The sequence below is a fragment of the Psammomys obesus genome, unplaced genomic scaffold (genome assembly GCF_907164565.1).
Source record: "Psammomys obesus unplaced genomic scaffold, mPsaObe1.curated_primary_1811, whole genome shotgun sequence".
In the NCBI taxonomy this organism is placed as follows: domain Eukaryota; kingdom Metazoa; phylum Chordata; class Mammalia; order Rodentia; family Muridae; genus Psammomys; species Psammomys obesus.
In genome coordinates, this window is record NW_026596353.1 from 1043055 (window position 1) to 1065289 (window position 22235).

The 22235-nt window shown below is 51.2% G+C and overlaps 1 protein-coding gene across 1 annotated transcript; it reads left to right on the top strand.

The window, feature by feature from the left end:
• Positions 1–100: 100 nt before the first annotated feature.
• On the top strand, positions 101–20590 carry Rab8a (RAB8A, member RAS oncogene family). The gene is made up of 8 exons (XM_055597313.1): positions 101–263; positions 7703–7763; positions 10382–10442; positions 13408–13485; positions 14776–14865; positions 15269–15334; positions 16580–16630; positions 19416–20590. Exons 1-8 carry the CDS (start codon positions 140–142, stop codon positions 19506–19508), a joined length of 624 nt encoding a protein of 207 aa, XP_055453288.1. The 5' UTR covers positions 101–139; the 3' UTR covers positions 19509–20590.
• Positions 20591–22235: the final 1645 nt, after the last annotated feature.

The window sequence follows — 22235 nt, forward strand, 5'->3', positions numbered from 1 at the left end:
GGCTCGGGGTGGCGGGCGTCGGCCTTGGTGACGCGCGGCGGGCTGGGGGCCAGTAGGGGGCGGGATCGGAGATGATAGACGGATCCAGCGACCATTGGCGAGGCGCCGGCCGTACTTCCCGTCGGGGAGAGAGTGTAATATGGCGAAGACCTACGATTACCTGTTCAAGCTGCTGCTCATCGGGGACTCGGGGGTGGGGAAGACCTGTGTCCTGTTCCGCTTCTCCGAGGACGCCTTCAACTCCACGTTCATCTCCACCATAGGTAGCGGGGCCTTGGGGCTGTCGGGGACCCGGGCTGGGCGCGCCCCTGTAGGGCTGGGCTGAGAGATCGACTCGGGATCCACCCGGTCCTAGGATCCGGGAGGGTCGCGGGGCCTGAGGGAGAACCGCAGCAGCCTTCAACTCCCCGCGGGAGCCCGGGCGGCGGCGGAACGCCAGGGACCGAGATGCAGACAGGGACACGCAGGCTGCTGCCTGAGTAACAGCCTGCCCTGGGCTGGGGTCCCGGCGCCTGTCAACTTTGTGTCTTCACAGCAGCCCTTGAGACCCTTGTTCCGGGGAGATCCCCGTCTTACGAAAGTGGAAACTGAAGCATGGAGGTAATCCTGACCTCGTGCATCGTTTCCCATGTGGCAGGCTCGGCCTGTGCAGTATCTTACTCTGTAGCGTTCTTCTCGTTGGGTGCTGTGTTGCTGGAGGAGGAATTTGAAACTGAGGGAGGGTGTGGCATGCACTGAAGGTCACAGTCTACAGGTGTCAGGGATGAGATTTGAACCCAAGTGTGTCTGACTCCAAAATTCAAGCCCAGCTGTCCCAGAGAGTTGTCAGCTTTTACTCTCAAAGGACCAGCACCACCGACCCAGCTTTAAGTCATCAGGACTCCACCCCTAAGCTCTTCTGCCTCCTCCCTGAGGAGTGGTAACAGCACCTGTCATTTCGGTAGGGATTGATGAGAAACTGAGATCAGCCATGGCTATGTGCAGCCTTGACAGGCCACCTGTCACTTTCTGAACAGCTTTCCCTCAGGGCTGCCTCACAGTGTAGTTCAACAGAATTGGCTTGTGATGGCCCCGGTCTTGACGTCAAAAAAGGTGCTAACCATGTTCCTTGCCATGAATAGTCATGGCCTGTACTGAGACATTATCTGGAAGTAAGTCCCTGCAAGCGGAGTGACCCTAGGTGCTGGGTGATCACCCCGGAACAAGGTCACGAGCCCCGGTTTACCCCGAATCAAGATGCGGTTCAGTTGTTGGAACCCTGGGTTTCATTGCTAGCACCCGGAAACCAGGTGTGTAGTGGTGAATGCCAGTCATGAAGCACTAGGGAGGTGGAGGCAGGTGAGTCAGGAGTTCAAGGTCATCCTTGGGTGCATAGAATGTTCAAGGCCATGCTGGAAAAGGAGAACTTAGGGGATGATTTCTGTGTAATGGCAACTAAGTTATGTTGTTGTCTCCCTGACCTGACTGTCATCTAAGCCATTCTAAGATGCTAATGCCATCTAAGCCATTCTTCAGGTGTCAAGTAACAGGGAAGGGGACAAGAAGTCATCATATCTGGATTCCAAGTACTGTTCATCCTTGAGCAAGTTCTAACCCTCTCTGATCCGATTTTATTTATAGTAGACGTTGCACTGTCTTGGCGGTTGGGTGGCTGCGAATCAGATCTATACAACCAGTGAAGGTATGAGTTTGGAGGAAGCAGCAGGCTCCTTGAGCACAGGTGCATCAAAAGCTCCCCTCCCCCACCCAAACGTCCAGCTTTGGAGTCACCCTCAGGTGAGGACAAACCAGGAAGTGACAGTAGCTGCCCACAGGCTTTGGCTTGCTCACAACAGACCTCAGTTTCCCATCCTCAGACTCTTCCCAGTCAACAGCAACATGGTGATATCAGTGCAGGGATGGTTTTCGTTTGCTTTGGCATGCGTGAGTGCGTGCATGTGTTCTGTGTGCATGCAGGGGGCTGGAGTTTGGCAGTAGGGGGTTCCTCAGTCACTCTCCACCTCACTTTTTTTTTTTTTACTCTGTTGGGAGGGCACATGCATGCTGGTTCACATGTGTGGGTCAGAGGACAACTACAGGAGTCTGTTCCACTACATAGGTCTTAAGGATTGATCTCAGGTTGTCGGGCTTGTGGGCCTCCATCTTTGTTGGGTCTCTCACTGAACCTGGAGCTCACCAAGTGGCAAGAATGGCTGGCCTGCAAGCCCCAGGACTGTTCTTCTCTGTCTCACCACTGCTCGGATTGTAAATTCATGCCGCCATGCCCAGGGTTTGTTGTTGTTTTTTCATGGGTGCTATTGGTCAAACTCAAGTCCTCATGCCTATGTGGCAAGCACGTTAGGGATTGAGCCATGCTCCAACCCTTGTTTGGTTTGTTTCTTTGAGACAGGCTAGCTATGTAGCCAAGCTGTCCTGGAACTCTGTGCTGCCTCTGTCTCCCAAACTCTGGAATCACAGATATGAGCCACTGGTTTTATTACATTTATTGTGTGTGTGTGTGTGTGTGTGAGAGAGAGAGAGAGAGAGAGAGAGAGAGAGAGAGAGAGAGCGACAACTTAGAGTCAGGTTTCTCCTTCTGCCAGGAACTGAACTCAAGTCATCAGGCTTAGTGGCACCTTTACCCACTGAGCCATCTCAATGACTGGTAATGCTTCTTTTTACATCTTGTATGTGTTTGTTCAGTTTTTTGTTTTGTTTGTTTTTTTCTGAAGTACTGGGGATGGAACCAAGGGCCTCACACAGGTCAGTCATACATCTGACCACTGACCATTTCCATCTGGCTGGTTTAAAATTGGATCAGAGCTGGGCATGGTGGCACACGCCTATAATACCAGCACTCTGGGAGGCAGAATGATCACAGCTGCATCTCTGTGAGTTCAAGGCCAGCCTGGTCTACCAAGCGAGTCCAGGACAGGCAAGGCTATACAGAGAAACCCTGTCTCAAAAAAAAAAAAAAAAAAAAAAAAGGAAAACTAGGTCAGAAAGCCCACTTAGTCTTTCAGGAGACTGGCCTCCTTTATACTGAGGTAGGTGTGACTGTCTAGACCACCCAATGAGGTGGAGGTTGGCACTTGAACCCAAGATCCCTCCCTCCCCAATCAGTACCACATGCCCACAGACCTTTGTCTTCTAGGAAAGTTACTCTCCTTGACCTTGAAGTTGAAGCCTCATAATTCTGGAGCCTCGTAAAGTTTACAGTTCCTAATTCAACTCATGCATTAATGAAAACCAAAAGGGCTCTAGACCAAGCAAGATGCATGGTCAGGGCTGGTTGCACAGTGATCCTGGACTTCTGTGTGTTCCTGGGCATGTGTGACACTTTGGGGAATGTGTCTGGAAGAGCCTGCCCCGCTGCTAGGTCCTAAAATTATACAGGAAGGCACATTCACACTGGCAGCCAGCAGCCTTCACTGTGTTCGTTAATGGATAGGATTGAGTGCTGTTTGTTTTCTGGGAGCTCTGCCCATGTGATAGGCTGTTTTCTAGAGCCCCATGAATTATTTGTAATGAGAACCTGGCTCTTCAGTACCCTGAACTCAGTTGTCAAGCCAGGCTCAGAGCTTGGCCACTTCCTCAGACCTGTTCATTGTTCAGGTAGCTGTGTTATCTGACCATCTTTCTGTTGTTTGTGATGGGGCCTCATGTAGCCCAGCTGGCCTCAAAGTCCCCAGGTAGCTAAGGATTACCTTGAGTGCCTAATCCCCCTGCCTCTGTCTCCAGAATTCTGGGGTTGCTGAGGGGGGAATCCCAGGATTTTCCTAGGTGAGCAGTTTTCCAATCACAGCCTGTTTATTTTATTTTATTTTTATTTTTATTTTTATTTTTATTTTTAATGTTAAACACCTCTATTGATTTGTGTGAGTGCTCCTGCTATAGTGCACATATGACCCCCTGCATAGAGGGGGTAAGAGGACAATTTGGCAGGAATCTGTTCTCTCCTTCTATTGTGTGGGTCCTGGATCAAACTCAGGCTATGTGCCTTTACCCACTGAGCCATCTTACCAGTTCCACATTGGTGTGTGTGTGTGTGTGTGTGTGTGAGAGAGAGAGAGAGAGGGAGGGGGAGAGAGGCTTGCTATGTTGGTCCAGAACTCCTAGCCTTAATCTTTCCTCCTGCCTTACTCTCCCAAGTAGTCTCAAACTTATTTGTAGCCAAGGCTGGCCTTGAACTCCCGATATGCTGCTTCTACCTCCAAGGGCTGGAATGATAGGTGTGTACTGCCACCTCTGGTTTATGTGGTGCTGGGCCTGTGTGCAGGCCAGGCAAGCCCTCTGCCAGCTGAAGCACAGCACCAACCTCACATGTTTTCTCATGTTAAGGTGTCAGATGCCTTGGAATTGGGGTTACAGACAGTTATGAGCTGCCATTTGGATGCTGGGGAATTGAACCCGGGGCTTTTGGAAGAACAGACAGTGCTCTTAACCACTAAGCCATCTCTCCAGCCCGCCTCGCATGTTTTTGAGTAACATTAATTTAAGTAACATTCAGTTAATTTCTTTTTTTTGGTGTGTGTGTATGTGTGTATATATATGTGTAGACAATTTGTAGGAGTTGGTTTTTATGTGGATCCTGGGAACTGAACTTAAGTCACTGGACTTGTTAGCAAGCACCTTTACACACTGCCATTTGCCAACCTAGATGGTGGGTCATTTGTATCTCCTCTAGACATTAGTGAAAATCTACAGAGGGCCCAGACAAGGTAACTCATGCTTGTAATCCCAGCACTAGGGAGGCTGAGGCAGGAGAATCATTGAGTTTCCAAGTCAGCCTGGGCTGCAGGGGCTGCTGTGGTGCTGTTCTGTGAGGATAAGAGCCACCTCCTCCCTCCCTCCCCACTCTTCTTCCCCTCCACCTCCAGAGACAGGGTGTCTCTGTTTCCCTAGCTGGTCTCAGATTCATACCTGGCTCCCAGCTTCTTTAGAGCAGCCGAGATGACCGCTGGCTTTCCCTGAAGGTGGATGGGGAGGTTCAGCAGAGCTTTGCCTCCGCTCTATCCGCTGTTCCCTCTTGCACTTGCCTCCCAGCACACAGCAGATCTGTTCCCACTATGCAAGGTCCCAGTGAGTGCTACAACATAGAGCGTGCAAAGCTAAGAGTGGGCTCTATCCATGTAGCTGTCAGTGATCCCCTTACCCAAGCTCATGTGTCAACTAAGTCCACATGGTTCACCCATCTGGGCTTGGGTGGATTTGTTCCTTTGGTCTGTTGTTGGAACTTGAATAGACAGCAGGTGTGGTGGTACACAGCTGTAATCCTAGCACTCGGGGAAGCAGAGGCAGGTGAATCTGAGTCCAGCCTGGTCTACAAAGGTTGTACAGGACAGCGAAGGCTACACAGAGAAACACTGTCTCAAAAAACAGACAAAACAACAAAATAATTTGAATAGACGCCTGTTCATATTTCCAGGAAAGTTCATGAAACTTGTGAGATTCTGTCTAAAATAAAACAACAACAAAAAAAGTTGTTCAGTGCAGTGAGATAGTTCAGTAGGTAAAAGGCACTTGTAGGCAAGCCTGACAACCTGCGTTCAATTCCTGGGACCCAGAGAGAGCTCCTTCTGAATGCATCCCCCCCTAAAGATATGTTTTGAAAAATTCTATAAAATATGTTCAGAGTTTCTATGGAAACACCCTGCCGTAGTATAAAGAGAATGTGAGTATCAGCGGGTTTTGGTGATGCTCAAATTGTGTATCACCAAAAATGGGTTGTGGGGGCTCCTGAATCATCTCTTGTACATGAAGGGATGGATGTGTATGGTATCTAGTGTAGAGTAGTATTGGTGGAGGAAGGCCCCACAAACCCACTGTAAACAACTTGTACAGGGTGGGGCATCAGATGACTGTGGAAGCAAGGGCCATTCCAGAAAAAGGAGGCGCAATATGAAAGCCCCATGGACACTTGGTATGTGCAGGGGACCAGCATGGCTGCACAGAGGGCCAGTGTCTTAGTCATTGTTTTATTGCTGTGAAAGACACTGTAACCAAGGTAACTCTTATAATAAGAAAGCATTTATTCGGGGCTTGCCTGCAGTTTCAGAGGTGTAGTCTGTTATCATGGCAGGAGCATGGCGGCATCCATGATGGTGAAGCAGTAGCTGAGAGCCACATCGGATTTACAGGCCAAAAGAGAGATAGACTGGGTGTGGTGTGGGCTTTTGAAACCTTCAAGCCCACTCTCAGTGACACACACACCTCCAACAAGGATATACCTCCTAATCCTTCTAATCCTTTCAGATACTTTCACTCCTTGGTGACCTTTGAGGACCCGTGGCATGTCAGCCCCAGAAATCAAATCCAGTCATTAGGCTTGGCAGTGAGTCCCTGTATCTGCTGGGCTGTCTTGCCAGCCCTTAATTGAAAAACAAAAACTGACATCTCATTACCATAGCTGACATCCCATTGATCCACCCATTTAAAGCACACAGCTCAGCACCTTTTGGTATGCTTTGAGTTGTATATCCATAACTTAATTTCAGACTGTTTCCTTATGCCAAACAGTAACAAGAGCATCCTCTTGCCCCTCAGCCCTTTCTCTTCTCCATGCCTTGGCCAGGCTACCTCAGGCACAGTCCTTGTGTCTGGATGTTCCTGCTCTGGACAGTTGTCACTCCATATGTGGCCTTTCCTGTCTGGCATCCCTCACTCAGCATCATGTTTTTAAGGTTCCTCTACAGTATATCTATCAGATATGAGTCCTTTGTCAGTTCAGTGACTGAGCAATAACCCCCATAGTTGCTGGTCTTTCTGCCTGCAGCTGGGCCCACTGGAAACTCTGGAGCTAAGGCCAACTTTGGGACATAGTTACAGTTACAGTTGGTTTTATTGTTTGTTGATGTTAAGACCTGATATCACATAGGTTGGCCTTGAATTCTCTGTGTAGCTGACCTTGACCTCCTGATCTTTATTCCTCCACTTCCAAAGTGCTAGGATTATAGGTGGGTGTCAGCACACCTGGTATGCACAGGCTTTCTTCTGTACAGATGGTTGCCTGCCACCTGTCAGAGCCCCGCCTCAGTGTTACTTTCTAATACCCCTTCCTGGTGGTGCCTCCTCTCCGTCACTGTTCCTTCTCTGTCTCTTCTGCAAGCCTTGGCGTCACATGTAGCTCAGAGGTACAGCATTTGCGTGCCATGTTCAACAAGGTCTGGAGTTCCAGCCAGAGCCACAGGGAGAGGGCAGTGTGGTGAATCGAGGCAGGAGGATCAGGAGTTGATAGTTACCTTTGCCTACATGAGATTCTGTCTAAGAGATATCAGTAAGGAAGTAACTGAAGCTCTGCAGTGGCTGGAGAGAGAGGCTGTGGCCCACTGGCAGCATAGTATACTGGGGTGGTAGGCCAGCTGCTGAATGAATGCTTGGTGTGTGGACCTGGCCTGGAGGAGGCCCTAGGATGCCACTGTGAGGCTGGGCCTGGACAATAGAAAGGCGGGGCCAACGGGAGACAGGCCTGGCTGTGTCCTAGCCTACCTCCCACCGCTTCCCAGCTCCCACCCAGCTGCTTAGCTCCCACAGCCTCAGGCTCTGCTTCTAGCAGGGGAAGATACTTCTAGAAGCTTCCAGTTGTTGATAGAGAGGACCCTGAGTTCCTGGGGACCCAGCACCAGCTGCTGCTCCGCAGGCCACAGCCCCTTCTCCAGCCCAGGCTGGCAGCACAGGCATTCACTGGCTTTGATTAACACCTTTATTCTTCCTTTTCTTTCAGGAATTGATTTTAAAATTAGGACCATAGAGCTTGATGGCAAGAGGATTAAACTGCAGATATGGTGAGTGCCTTAGAGCCTTGCAGCACGACCATTCACTGTGATCAACACTTGGAACAGAGCTCTTGGGCCCCCCCTTCCTACACACATACTGTCCCTTTGAGACAGTCTTTCTACGCAGCCCTGGCTGGCCTGGAACTCACTATGTATGTAGATCAGGCTGGCCTCTAACTCACTAGATTCTGCTGGCCTCTGCCACCTGAGTGCTGGGTTAAAGCAGTGCACTGCCACATCCAGCTCCAAGCATGACTTCAAATTCCTGATCCTCCTGCCTCTCTCTGAGCGCTGGGCTGACAGGTGTATGACACAACACCTGGTTTTTGCAATGATGGGGTGACCCAAGTCCCATGCATACTAGGCATGCAGTTGAACAAAATTCCCTGGCACAACAGTCCTTTTCCTCGGAAGGCTCCAGAGTTTCTTAACAGTCCAGGGAACCATGCTCTGCTGGCCCCTGGGGCCAAATGGTTGTGTTAGGGGACAGAACCTGTAGGGAAGAGATACTCTGTGCAGTGAATTCAGGGTCCCAGGGTGCACAAGGATTATGTTGAACCTGAAGAGAGCCCTCCATGCCAGGAGGGTGCAGAGAGAGCAGAGACAAGGAGAGTACTTACAGAAGCTTTCATATGTGGGAATGGATAGTATCCTGTAAGCCCAGCAGATAAGCCATAAGCCATGGCCCCTGTCACCAGCTCAGGCTGGTGGCTCTGCCCTCCCAAGGAGCTTGGGGAGCAGGCAGAGGTGGTAGGGTAAGACACCTGGGCCATGAATTTCCTCTTTCTCTTTTGTTGTGACAACATCTCACCAAGCTAGCCTGGGACTTCAGCCTTTAGCCCCAGGTTCCCAGGCTCTGGGTCGACAAGTGTGCACCGCCACACCCAACCGGGAGTTTCCTCTGAGCCCATGGCCTCACCCCAAATTTTAAAGGCCTCACACCACTTCCTGTTTTCTTCCCTGAGGAGAGCCCAGGCCTCACTTCCTGGTGTGTGGACCTGAAACCCACAAATAACCTTAAAGCTAAGGCCAGACCCAGCAACTTACACTCCTCAGCCCGGGGCGTGACCTTGGCAGCCAGGATCATGTAGAAAGGTTTGAGCATCTAGGGATCAATCACTGGGGTGGTCTTGAGGGTAACCCAGCATTCTGGGAGGCTGAATTCAGCCAGCTGTGAGCAAACAGACCCTGGTCACATCAAAGAGCATGCTGCCATGGGACATTGAGTCTGATCAAGCATTCAGCCAACCAGGTGCCCCTCCCTGTGGCATGTTCAGTTCTCTCTAGTCTCAGCATGAGCCATCACCAGGCATGTCAGTATCTCCAGGGCAGCCTCCTGGGTGCCCTTGTCTACCTGGTCATCACCCCCTACCTAGTCTGACTTCAGACCTTGAGCCTGGATGAGGGAGAAGCCTTGTTTATCGTCAGGGTTTGGTTGTCAGTCCTAAGTTATGACCCATAGAAGGCCCTCCACTTCCAACATAGAGGCCACGCAGCAGCCTTTGTGCCCAGGTCCAAAGTGACACAGTCCTAGCAAGCCAAGCCCTCTGCCCAGTTCCTCCCTTTCCACCTCGCCCCTCAGCATTCTCAGCCAAGGGAAGAGTCACTGAAAGGCTGGCCTAGGCTACAATTAACATTCTTCGCCATGTATGCCCTCTGCAAGTGCCACCAGCGAGTCATCTCAGAACTAAATATAACATTAAAGTGAGAGCTTTCAGGCTAGGAACAGGGCTCAGTGACAGAGCACATGCACACAAAAAACACCGAGTGCTAGCCCCTGTGCCATAAGAAAGTAGCATTCAAAGCCAAGGGGTCAGCAAGACAGCTTATCAAGTAAAGGTGTTTTCTGCCAAGCCTGATGGCCTGAGTTCAATTCCCAGGACCCACACTGCGGAAGGAGAAAACCAGCTCCTGCAAGATACTCCAGACGTGCTGCAGCACTCACAAACAATAAAAATAATAAGACATTAAAGGCAAGAGATAGAACTCAGACTCAGCACTAGACCCTACTGTGTAAGTCAGGTGTCCAGAGCCCTGGGGAGGAACCTTGGGCTTGGGGACAAAAGGGCATGTGTCTGGCATGTTCCTCCCAGTCCTGAGGCCGGACCTAGGGCACCATACGCACTAAGCAGACACCCTACTGGCAGGCACGGCTACCCATGTTCTACTCTTTGACATTGTCACACCAGGTAGACACCGTACTACCAGGCAGACCCTGTCCCTTTTTATTCTGTGACATTCTTGCTCTGTATCCGAGGCTGTCCTGCCGAGGCCTCCCTGGTGCAAGGATGACAGGCAGGCCTGTAGCTCTATAAGACCTGTCTGTAAACCACACACCCCGTGTGCCTGGTCATGCAGACACTACCTCCTTCACACAGGTGGTGGCAGAACACCCCATCCTCGGCATCAACTGCAAGGACCCCAGGAATGTGGAAGGGTAGAGAGGACACAGTCCAGTGGAGCGTTTGGGCCACACCTGCAGCCTGGGGACTTGGAAGGGCTTCGACCTGTCCTCCACCTGCTCTGTGTACTCACGGGGACAGAGGCGATGTTGCTTGAGGAGGGGAGTTCAAGGGAGAAACCAGCAGACCATGGATGTCACTAATACCCGTCATCCTTCCCTTTAGGGACACAGCCGGCCAGGAGCGGTTTCGGACCATCACGACAGCCTACTACAGGGGCGCCATGGTACTGACTTCCTCATTGTTTCTGTGGCTTTCAAAGTGGAGACAAGCAGCAACACTAAGGCCTGTGTGGTTGACTTTGTTGTTGTTGTTGAAACAGTCCCAAAATGTAGCCCAGGCTGGCCTAGGATGCAAAATCCTTCTGCCTTAACTTCCCAAGTTCTGGGATGGCAGGTGTGTGCCACTGTACCCAGCTTGTTTCATGTGTTCTAAAAATGGTGTGTATGTGTGTGTTCGTGTGGGCAGGCATGCATGTGTGTACGTGAGTGTGGAAACCAGGTCAGGTCGTCCTCCAACATTGTTCCTTGAGTGTTTCTCATTGGCTTGGAACTTGCCAGGTAGACTAGGCTAGCTGGCCAAAGGCTCCAGGGATCAGCCTGTCTCTGCCTCCCTGATACAGGGATTGTAGTACATGCAACACAGTGTGAGTTCTGGGGATCAAACTCGGGTCTATGTGGTAAGCACATTATGGACTTGAGGTATCTCCTCAGTCCCTTCTTTGGTTTTTGGTTTTTAGACAATGCTTCCTGTGTAGCCCAGGCTAGCCCAGAACTCACTATGTAGCTTAGGCTGGCCAGGAACTCACAGTTTGCCTTCACCTCCCCAGGCTAGGATATCACAGGTGTGTGCTACCACACCTGCCAAGCCTTGTGGCTTGTGGAGCCTGTGTTCCAACTCCTTGGGCAACCCAGGACCCAACTGGCTTTAAAGAAATCAGTGTGCTTTGATTGGCTCCCTGCAACTTCATCTCCACATATATCTCGGACCCAGTGCGGGGATGAGTGGAGCATCAAGAAGCCCATCTTTCAGGTGAAGACAAGCCCTTGAGAATGGCCACGCGGGTCACATCAGCGCTCTGGAATTTGCTAGAACAACTTGAAGGCTGGATAGGATTATCATTATTCCATCTTCCACCTGGGCCTGCACTGGCAAACTTAACCTCACATATTTTCCCAGGAGATGGAGGAGGTAGTGTGAAAGGATGGAGTCCCACCCTGACCAGGACACACTTGTGTGAGACGAAGTAAAACATGGCATGGAAGAACAAAGGGAGCAGGAGGAGCAACCGCAGCCCTGCCCAGAGCCCTAGGCCATACTGCCAGCCCTGCCTTCTTTGAGAAGGTGGAGCATACCCCTAGGCAGCTGTGAATACAAATGGCCCCTGCCCAGAGTCCTATTCTCTGTATCACCCTGGGCCTTCTCTAGCCTGTCATTTAGGGCCAGAGACCACAGCTCCTCCCAGCAGGCTGTCTGCACTTTGAGGACAGCCTGTGTCCCAGTCCTTGCACAGGCCTGATGCAAGGACTCCTAGGGATACCTGAGGAGCCTGGGAGAGACAGGGTGAATGGCAACATTAAATTAAGTATTTAGAGAGTCTCAGGAAGGGCAGCCAACATTGAAAACTCAATCCTGTGCTCTGCAACCTTAGCATCCTCGTTAAAATTAACCCTGTTTTCCCCCTTAAGGGCACTGGGGTCCAGGGGTGCCTCTGCCCTCTGGAGAGAGCCATTTGGCCCTCTCTTGGCTCAGATAGTCACCCTGAGCCATCCATTCCCCCATCCCCTGATTGATAGAACCCTCACCTTTAGCCTGTTATCTCCTTGGATCATGTCGTGCCCCTGAGTACAGGTGTGGATGTGAGCCCTGCTCTGAAGCCAGAACCCTAAGACTTGACAGTCCAGCCTCTCTTGAGTCCATAGGTGGGTTCACTGGCTGAGCCCAGACCAGCACCAAGATGGTGGCAGTCTCCTTCAGTGTTGTTTTATTGAAACATGATCTCACTGTGTAGCTTAAGCGAGCCTGAAATTTCTGATCCTACCACCTCAGCCTCCTGAGTGCTGGGGTGACAGGCTTGTACCACCATGTCTGGTTTCCAGTGCCCGTGATAAAGCCAGGGTTTTGTGCATTCTCAGCGGATGCTCTAGAAGCTTCTCTACATCCCAGCCCAGTTTTTTGTTTGTTTGTTCGTTTTTTGTTGTTGTTGCATTGAGACAGGGTGTCACTGAGTAGCCCTGGCTGGCCTGGAACTCACTGTGTAGACTAGCTTGGTTTTGAACTCACAGACACCCACCATACCTGGGCTCATTTTTCTCTGGTACCAACTCTGTACCTGAGACTTGTGTTAGCCTCTGCTTCAGCCTCCTGAGTGCTGAAATTAGTAACAGCCTGCAGGAACAGCTTGTGTTACTTTGTGTTTATTTGGTTCTAGTGTCAGTGCTGGGAATAGAACCTAGGCCCTCACACACACCTGCCTTTGAGCTGTGCTCCTGCCAATTTCTTCTTTTCCTTGGCAAATGTGGATGGCCTTAGAGATGGGCTGCTACATTCTGCACAAGACTGTACCCTGTAGTGGATGCCTGAGGGAGAGGGGCAAACAAGGCCTGTGCTCAAGCCGACGATGGGTCTGAAAACCCAGCATACTTGATCCTATGCAGTCCTTGTGCTGGTGCCACCAAGTGAACCACTGTAGGCACCACATAGGCAATCCAGGGCGTACCAGACTCCTGCGAATTGTCTTCTGACCTACGTGCACATATGCGTGCAAGTTTGTCTGTATGTATCAGAGGTGTGTGTGTGTGTGTGTGTGTGGTCTCTTCAGAAAGCATATCTCCTTGAGGCACTGGAAGGCACATGGGGCCAGTCATGGTGGATCCTGACCCCTCCAAGGGCAGGGCTTGAGTGCAACTCTAGCCTCAGGTTCCTGCCTGCTGTAAGCCTGGCACATGCTACATATGATGCCAGGTCTCCTGAATAGGTGCTGGCTGAGTCTGGAAGCCTTTGCAGGTCCAAGCTCACATTTCTGTTGGCATAGGGAGTCAGAAAGGTACCATGGAGGTGGGGAAGATGACAACTGACAGACTGGCTGAGAGAGTGGTCATCTTTGGCAGTGGCCATGCCCATTCCTGATGGGTACACTACCTACCCTGTAGGGCCCCTCAAAACTCCTGTGCCTCTGTCTCCCCACCCAGGGTATCATGCTGGTCTATGACATTACTAATGAGAAGTCCTTCGACAACATCCGGAATTGGATTCGGAACATTGAAGAGGTGAGGGTACCTTTGTGCTTCCTTTCCTGGGGCTGTGCCTCAGAGCCAGGGACATAGGGGACAGGTGGAAAGAGAGGGATGGAGCTAGAACACCTGCTGTCTCCCTGAAATCATCATTGGCCCCAGACCCGCACAGCGGTTGTTTGGCTGATCTTGTACTCGTTTCTGCTTGGTGTCAAGTGAGCATTTGGCTCTTTATAAAGAGAAGATTCTGGAGCAGCAAAGACTTGTGTTTGAAAAGCATGTTACAAGCATTAGGAGTTGTAGTGCAACAGGGTGTGAGCCCGTCCAAGTCCATGTTCAGGGCAGTAGCTACTCATAGAAAGAGGCCTTCAACTGTGAAGGGACAAGGAGCCAACTTTGTCCTCTGGCCAGTTGTTCAGGTGCTGGCCATGGCCATCCCCTTCCTGTCCGGCTCCACTTTGTGTCCTGATGAGTAAGCAGCTGGGGCATTGGGTCTAGGGTGCCAAGGACTAATTCACCCGTCCATAAAGCAACAAAGGAGCCCGTGTCACTGTGGACTCAGGCCTGGTGGGCACCTAGGCTTGGCTGAGAGACAAGCCTTTTGTTTATGAGCAGTTGCTTTGGGATTGTGTAGGTGCCAGGCCTTGCCCCACTGTAGAAGCCATCTTGGTCAGAAGAGGACTTGAGTCCTGAATTTGGCTTTGGGGATGCCCTGAGTGGTCCTCTGTTGGACAGGAGGTGTAGCAGAGAGCTGAGTTCCTTCAGCACAGCTGCTTTCTGACATTCTCTCCTCTGGGAGGCACGGTTCCTTCCGCAGAGGAGCTGCAGGAGGGACTGACAAGGGAGCCATTTATAGGAGAGAAGTCAGTGCAGAGCCAGGCCTGGGTGCTTGCCAAGAACTTAGCCGGAAGCTTTGGCTCTTCTAGGCACATCATAGTTTCCAGAACATAGAGAGTTCTCTATGTTCTCTATGTTGCTCAGTGGATAAAGGCACTTGTCACCAAGCCTGATATCCTCAGTTCAGTTCCTAAGAACACACATGGTGGAAGGAGACGGCTGTCTCCAAGTTGTCCTCCACATGATGTGCTGCCTGTGCCATGACATGTGCACGCATCTGCCCGCGCGCGCGCGGACACACACACACACTCTGTCATAGAACAGCTGGGCAGGGCATAGGTAAGGTCTCTCAGCACTGTGCAGGGAGTCATGGCCCACGGAAGCTGTTTGCACTATCAGGAAGGGCTCAACAACTAGGGCTGTGAGCTGCCAGCCACCGAGCAGTCCCCACCCTCCTGCTTTGACCCTGACCTGCCCCATTCTCTTCAGCATGCCTCTGCAGATGTGGAGAAGATGATCCTGGGGAATAAGTGTGACGTGAACGACAAGCGACAGGTGTCCAAAGAGCGGGGAGAAAAGGTGGGTGCTTTAGCCAGTCCTGCTGTAGGGGGACCGCAAGATGATTTACAGCCTGGGGGGCCCCTTCCTAGTCTTTTGAGCAGGGTGACATGCCATCCTGGCTTGCCTAAGGTGGAGGAGAGACCCTTGTGAGGCAATGACCCTGGCCAGGACAGAAGCTGCTGGCTGGCAATGAACTGTGACCCTGCCACCAGAGGCCAGGCACAGAGGGCACCACAGCAGGGAACAGAGCTGGTTTATGCTGCCTCTACTTCCTCCCTTGGCTCCCTCCCCACTTGGTGCAGTACCACCGCACAACAAAAGAGATGCCCTGCCTGATCCATCACTACTTCAGTTTGGTCCCAGCCCCGCCCCAGCTTCCCTTCCTTAGGTCCACTGTGCTCATGTGTACTCTCCATTACAGCTGGCGCTCGACTATGGGATCAAGTTCATGGAGACCAGCGCAAAGGCCAATATCAATGTGGAAAATGTGAGTCCAGGGTTTCGGGGCCTTCCTTTAGGAGATTCAGCCTGGAGGATTGAGAGGAACTGGCCTCTGGCTCAAGGCCCCCAGTCCAGTGCTGCTCTGAGGCCTCTGCAGGGCGCCCTCTGTTGGGCGCTCAGGACACATTCTCCCTGGCTCTCAGCAGATGAGGGAAACTGAAGCTCAGATTCCAGCCAGCCCAGTACCTAGACCCAGCTGGGTTCATCTCAGCCACACCACTAATTCACAGCCCCAGCAGGGAGCCAGCCCAGTGCTGTGCCCTGATCCTCATGCTGTTCCCCAAGGCAGTGCCAGCCTGGTACCTGGCCCTTAGCTTCTCCCACAAAACCCTGATGATGTTTAAAAACAGACCTACAGAGCCACCTGTAATTCTAGCTCTCAGGAGGCTGAGGCAGAAGGATTGCTGAGGCTAGCCTAAGCTATACATCAAGACCGTATCTGGTGTGTGTGTGGGGGGGGACCTAAGTTGTCCACATCACCCACAGGGTACCTGGAGGACAGTGGCCAAGGCTTTTATCTCATTCACTGGCCTTTACCCCTACTCTTCCCAAAAGCTACTTGGGCCCACCCTTCCCAGCCTTTGCTACATTCCCATCCCTTTCCTGCCATTAGATTCTTCTTCCCCTATCCAGGCTAGCCCACCTAGTACACCCATGGCCAACCCCTCCATGCCTTCTCCCCTGCCACCACTTTCCAGGCCATGTTAAATCCAGCCTACCTCAGAATGTCCCCTTCATGGGGCACAGGCAAGCAGATTGGAATTTGTAGGTGTTTTTTGAGAGCCAGGCTTGGTAGTGACACCTGGACGAAGGCAGGAAAAACAGGAGATTGAGATCATCCTCAGCTATAGGAGTCTGAGGCCAGCTTGGGCTACAAGAGAACTTCTGTAAAATAAAAGGGGAGGAGACTAGCATGGATAGAACATAGTCGGGGATAGCTAGTTCAGAAAGGTCTGGAAGAACCTTTGAGCAAATCACATGCTCTATGAGCCTCTGTGCCATTGAGGGCCAACTGAATATATACCTGCTCACACTCAAGACTGTTGGTCTAGGGGAGGTGGCCACACAGCAGACCTCTGTCCCAATGTGCTCTACAGAAGGTGACAAATGGGGTGCCTAACTGGAGACAGGAAGAAATGCTAGCTAGCTGCAAGCCCACTATCCCTCACCTCAAGCCAACCACAACCACATCCCACCACTAGAGGGCTCTGATGGCCTACTCTTTCCACAGGCATTTTTCACTCTCGCCAGGGATATCAAAGCAAAAATGGACAAAAAATTGGTGAGTCTGGGTACTTTCTAGGTCTCCACATGGGGTTCTATAGGATGTAGCCGTCATCGACCAAGGCAGCACATCACTGCCCAGGCCAAGCGTGTGCATGCGTGCGTGCACGTATGTGCGAGTGCATGCAAATGTAGCCAGAAGTCTGTCAGGTTGTCGGGTGTCTTCTTCATTCAGTTCCCACCTTAGCTTTTGAGACAGAGTCTCACTGACCCTCGAGCCTGCTGGTCAGGTGTGGTAGTTGGACAGTGAGCCTTGGGACCCTCCTGTTCCCTGCCCTGACTGGGACTATAAGCACCACCATCCTGGCTTTTTTTTATTTGTTAATGTGTATGGATGCCTTGCCTGGATGAATGTCTGTGCACCATATGCATGCTTAGTGCCCTCAGAAGCCAGAGGGACTGGAGTTACAGTTATGTGCTGCCGTGAAGGTGCTGGGAATTGAACCCAGGTCCTCTGGAAGAGCAGCCAGTGCTCTTAACTGCTGAGCCAGATCTCCACACCTGTCTGTCTGTGTGTTTGTTGAGTCAGGATCTCGATCTCGCTATGTAGCTCTGGCTGGCCTAGAATTCCCCATGTAAATTAAGCTATCCTTAAACTCCCTGAAAACTGCCTGTCTCTGCCCTCTAAGTCCTGGGATTAGAGGTACGTACCTCCATGCCTGGCACCTTATTTTATTAAAGGTGTGTTTTTTGTTTTGTTTTTTTTTTTCTTTTGAGGGGGCTGTATATACATGACTGCTGGTACCTGAAAGGCTACGGGCAAGGGATCCCTATAGCTGAAGTCATAGGTAGTTGTAGCTGTACAGCAGGGGTGTTGGGAATCAAGCCCAGGTCCTCTGTAGGAGCAGTTGGTGCTCATAACTGCTGGCCTGTCTCTCCAGCCTCCACGCCTGGCTTCTTATAGAAGTGCTAGGCGGTCAGGCTCTGACTGAGTCATCACCCCAGCCTTCTAAAGCCCAGCAGGCCATTGCTGAGAAAAGACTGTGAGCTTCTCCTGACCGACCTCAGTATGTCCTGAAGCCTGGCAACAACAGGGACACAATGTGACCCTGCCCTTCCCCAAACCCCGCTGTGTGGCTAGAGATGGGAGAACACTCGGTCCAAAGTTCTCTGAAGTCTGATCACCCGAGTGTGGGTGAAATACAGCCTGCCCTGCAAGTCTCCTACAGCATTCATCCTGGGCTGTGAGTGACAGTGAGGCACAGGTGAACTCAGTAGCGTCTCTTTGGTGACATCCAAACAGCAGCATTCCCTGGAAAGCAGTATACCAGATAGGTGCCATAGACCGCTCCCGCAGCTGTGTTTGCTGCCTTGTTTGTATGTTTTGTTCTTCCTTCAATATAACATGCTCAGGATTGGAGTCCTGGGTATGCAAGATAACTCAGTGTGAAAGATGCCGGGAACCCATGCTAGGGGAAGAAAAAAACTGACTCCTACAAGCTGTGCTCTGACCCACACACCCACTCACATACACGTGTTAGTTATTTTTATGTAACTGTGTTTGTTTCTCTTAGTTTCCCTCTTAACCCGGCTATCATAAATAATTGAGACTCTGTATGTTTGTTTATAATAAGCTTTACAGTACAGGAACTGTACAGATATTACCCTATTTTTAACCCTCTATGCTAATTTGGTTTTCTCCCAGTGTGCAACCCAGGGAGAGTTGCATTTTGTAGCTTTCCTGCTCCAGCTCCTTCTCATCTTTCCTGGACTTCTCCTGTGGCTCAGTCCCCTTGTGAATCCCCTAGCTGGTAGGAAGTCCAGCCCTATTCTTTCCCCTGCTCAGTGATTGGCTGTAAGCTGCTTTATTGACATAGCAGGGGACCATTGGGGAGCAGAGTTTATACAATATTAAGACAGGAGATCCTCAGAACAAGGCTTGCAACCAGATATGGGAGACACAGAAATATACAATAACCTTATGCCTACACAGACATAAATAAATGCAATTTTCAAAAGCTTTCTTTATAAGAAAGATTAGAGGTTAGGTCCTGTGTCTTTAACAGCAGATGGACTTTGGCACCAGAGGGAGAAAACCCTAAGGGCACTGTTTTCCCTTGACTGCCTCCATGATAGACGCTAGGGAAACTTAGTATAGATAGATGGGTAGATGATGGAGAGAGGTGGGGAGGAAGGAAGAGCAAAGGAGAGAACAAGATGATTTGTACCATTCAGGGGTACCAGTGGCTCAGTGGTAGAGCACATAACAAGCATCCATGAGGTCCTCAATTCAATACCCGATGGTAGCAAGGAACAGAAAAGTGTGGAGAGGGGTGTGTAGGTGTTGATGGGTAGGGAAAAAAGAAAGGGTAAAGGCCTGGGGGATGGTGGAAAGCAAATGAAGACTGGTCTGTGGGCTTGTGGGAGGTAAATGAACTGTTAGGAGACAGTGGGATGCTCCTGGAAGAGAGTGGGTGATTTGGAGGGTAAATGGCTGCAAGAGTCTGAGTGGATGTGATCAGTGGTAGGTGGATGGGAAGGATACTGATGGGTAGTGGATGGGCTGGAAGATAGAGTGGATGAACAGGTGGGCAGTGGAGGAGTGGATGGTTAGGCGATGCTGACGGTGGGTGGGGGTATTTGGGTGATTAGTAGGGAATAGTTGAATGGCAGGAGAATGCAAGATGGTGCCTGGCTGGCTAGTAGGTGATTGGGTCTGGGGCAATAGGTCCTGGAGTGATAGTTGGACAGTGCTGGACAGACTGGATGACTGACAGCCATCTAAGGGTAGTAGGTGGTGCTGGCAGTCCTCATTAAGTAACAAGGCAAACTTCTGACTTCAGGAAGGGAACAGCCCACAGGGGAGCAGCCATGGGGTCAAGATCACAGTGGAGCAGCAGAAGAGGACCAGCTTCTTCCGGTGCAGTCTTCTGTGAGGACAAGCGCTGCCCATCCTGAGCCTGGCTCAGCCCAGCTGACTGTGCCTGCCCCGGGCAAACCTCCACCTCCGCTGCTCGGATACGGCCGCCCGGACACAACTGAGAAATTGATTATTTTAGTAACCATCTGATCTTTTCCACCTTCAGAGATGGAACAAGTTAGAATTTTGCTGTTTTTCCTGTGTCATCTGCCAGTCAGGCCTATCCGTCCCTTTGATGCATTACCACAGATGAAGAGAGGTTGGGTGCGGGCATGGCAGCCACCATTTCCAGCCTTCTGTCCTTGTACCTCCACCACAGAAGGGAGGCCAGTGGCAGTGCCCAGGCTGCCTGGCCCCATCCTCTGAGCACCGCCACCAGGGCCACCGAGGGCCAAGCCTGACACCTGCCTTCACCTGTTTCGGTTTTGGACAAGTGACAAAGAACCACGTCCACCGTCTCCTTACGTGTCAAACCAAAGGGAAGCACAAACTAAGAAAAACCCATGTAGAGGATTTTGGAAGAAGTGGATGGCCCTCACGGCCAGAGCAGGATGGGAAGCTGTGGTCCAGCACTGAGGGACATTGCACACCCACAGCAGGTGACCCCAGTATCACCGTCACTCACCCACGACCCACTGTCATCGGGCCACCTGCCTCAGTGGCATCAAAACTGCCTCCCTGCTCTTCTCGTCCTCATCCTCTGGCTGGCACTACTCAGACGTTCCTTTTCTAGCTAAGATGATTTTTTATTTTTCCAGATTCCTAACACCATGAAATGATTCCGTCTTTGATTCTCTAGCAGCAAACCAGGGGTCAGGAGGCAGCGTGACTGCCCCGCCCCAACAGGGGCACCTGGCCCCTGAGACCCAGACAGGCATTCCATGGCACGGGACCACCCTGCAGTCTTTACCCAGTTGCGTTTTGACAGCTCTATCCTCCTAGAGTGACTGATTGGGACCAGATGTCCTGGCGGGAGGGGTGTCGTCTGGGAGTACCTTTCTTTTTACTCTAACCTTTCCCCAAGCTGCTGTCAGTCCAAGCTGTCAGCATCCAAATCTCCCTTTTTTGAAATTAAAACGAACGTACCAGCAATAGTCACCTGCCCCCCCTGGAGTCTCTAATGTGCAGTTTTACTGACCAATGCACTCAGAACTTTGAAGTACATTCAGAAAGCAGCACTTCTGCCTACCCGGTGGCTGTGTTTGCCGCCAGGTTCAAGGATGGGGCCTGGGGCCTGGAGAGATGGCTTAGCAATTGAGTATGTGCCACTCTCCCAAGGCCCGGCAGCCATCCATTGCTGGTACCTCAGCTGGGAGACTTGATCCGGTCCTCACCCATGCTGGGAGTTGGGCTGCTCTGGTCTCTTGGCAGTCTTACGCTTGCAGTCACAGTATCTTCGAGGTACTTGCAACCCTGTCATGTCTGGCAAACTGATTGATAACGCATATGCTTTCAATCTCACTGCCTGCTTCCTACTGAGAAGCACCCCACCAGGCCTCCCCAGAGGCCCTGCCTCTTAAAAGCTCCCACCATCTCTTTAGTTCACACTGAGAGCTAAACTTTCTTCATACTGCCTTTTTACCCAGGAGCCCCACCCAAACCCTAGCACACACTCAGCCAAGGAAGCCAGACATGATGGCAGAAGCTTCAGACTCCTGCCAAAGCAATTACATAGCGTACTTCATTCCACACCACCAAGGGCAATGGTGGGGCCTCCCCAGGACTCCTTCCTCTCAGCAAGCATGCACAGCACAAATCTTGTGTAGATGACTAGCACCACACCGAGCCACCCAGATAAGGGTTTGTGTGTGTGTGTTTGACAGAGGCTGCTCTTGAACTTGGAACAGTCCTCTGTTGCCATATTTTTTTAAAACTCCTATTTACATTTTTTATATCTCCTCTTCCTGCTCTACCCCAATCCCTGCCAACACTGTGCCAGGGATGAGAGAGAAAGAGCTAGTGGGAGAGGGGACAGTTCTTTCAGCTGCTTCCTGCTGGTTCCTTGAGCCAGTCTCCAGTTTTTTTGCGTCACTGCATCAGCAGCAAGCAGGAGCAGCCTTGTTCTTCCTCACAGCTCCCCAGCACTCCCTGGGCCCTGGCATTTGTTCTCTCTCCCTCGGATTTACGCTGTCTGCAGCTGGCAAAGAGCTCCTCAGAGCCCGCATGAGGCAGGTAGTCTGCTGCTGTGGACCATCTGAATCAGCCCACACTTGAGATTAAAACAATTGTGATGATCTTGTAATCAGGTAATCAGAGCTGCTCCTCTGGCAGCTCAGTTCTAGATTAACTTTTATTTCTTCTTGTTGTCAATATCCACAACAGTCCTACTGACTCATCCTCTTTGCTGCTGGAATGACAGGCAATTTTCACCAAACCTAGCTGACTTTGTTGTGAGCCCTTAATGTGTCTTGGGTAAGAGGAAGCTGCTGGCTCGTGTCATTGTGGGTCACCACTCCTGTACCATGTGTGCCATGACGGATCCCAGCTCCCACCACACAGGCCTGTAGCAAGCTAAGAAAATGGGGGTAGGGAAGACAACCAAGAGGTGGACAGTAGTTCCAAAGACACTTCTACGTCCTTCTGTCGGGGCTGAAGAAATGACTGGGCAGTTAAGAGCTCTTGCTCTTGCCTGAGGACCTGGTGGCTCCCTACCATCTAACTTCAGTCCCAGAGGATTGACATATCCTCTGGACTCCCAACACATACAGGCCAGACACCCATACACAAAAAACGTCTCCCAGCT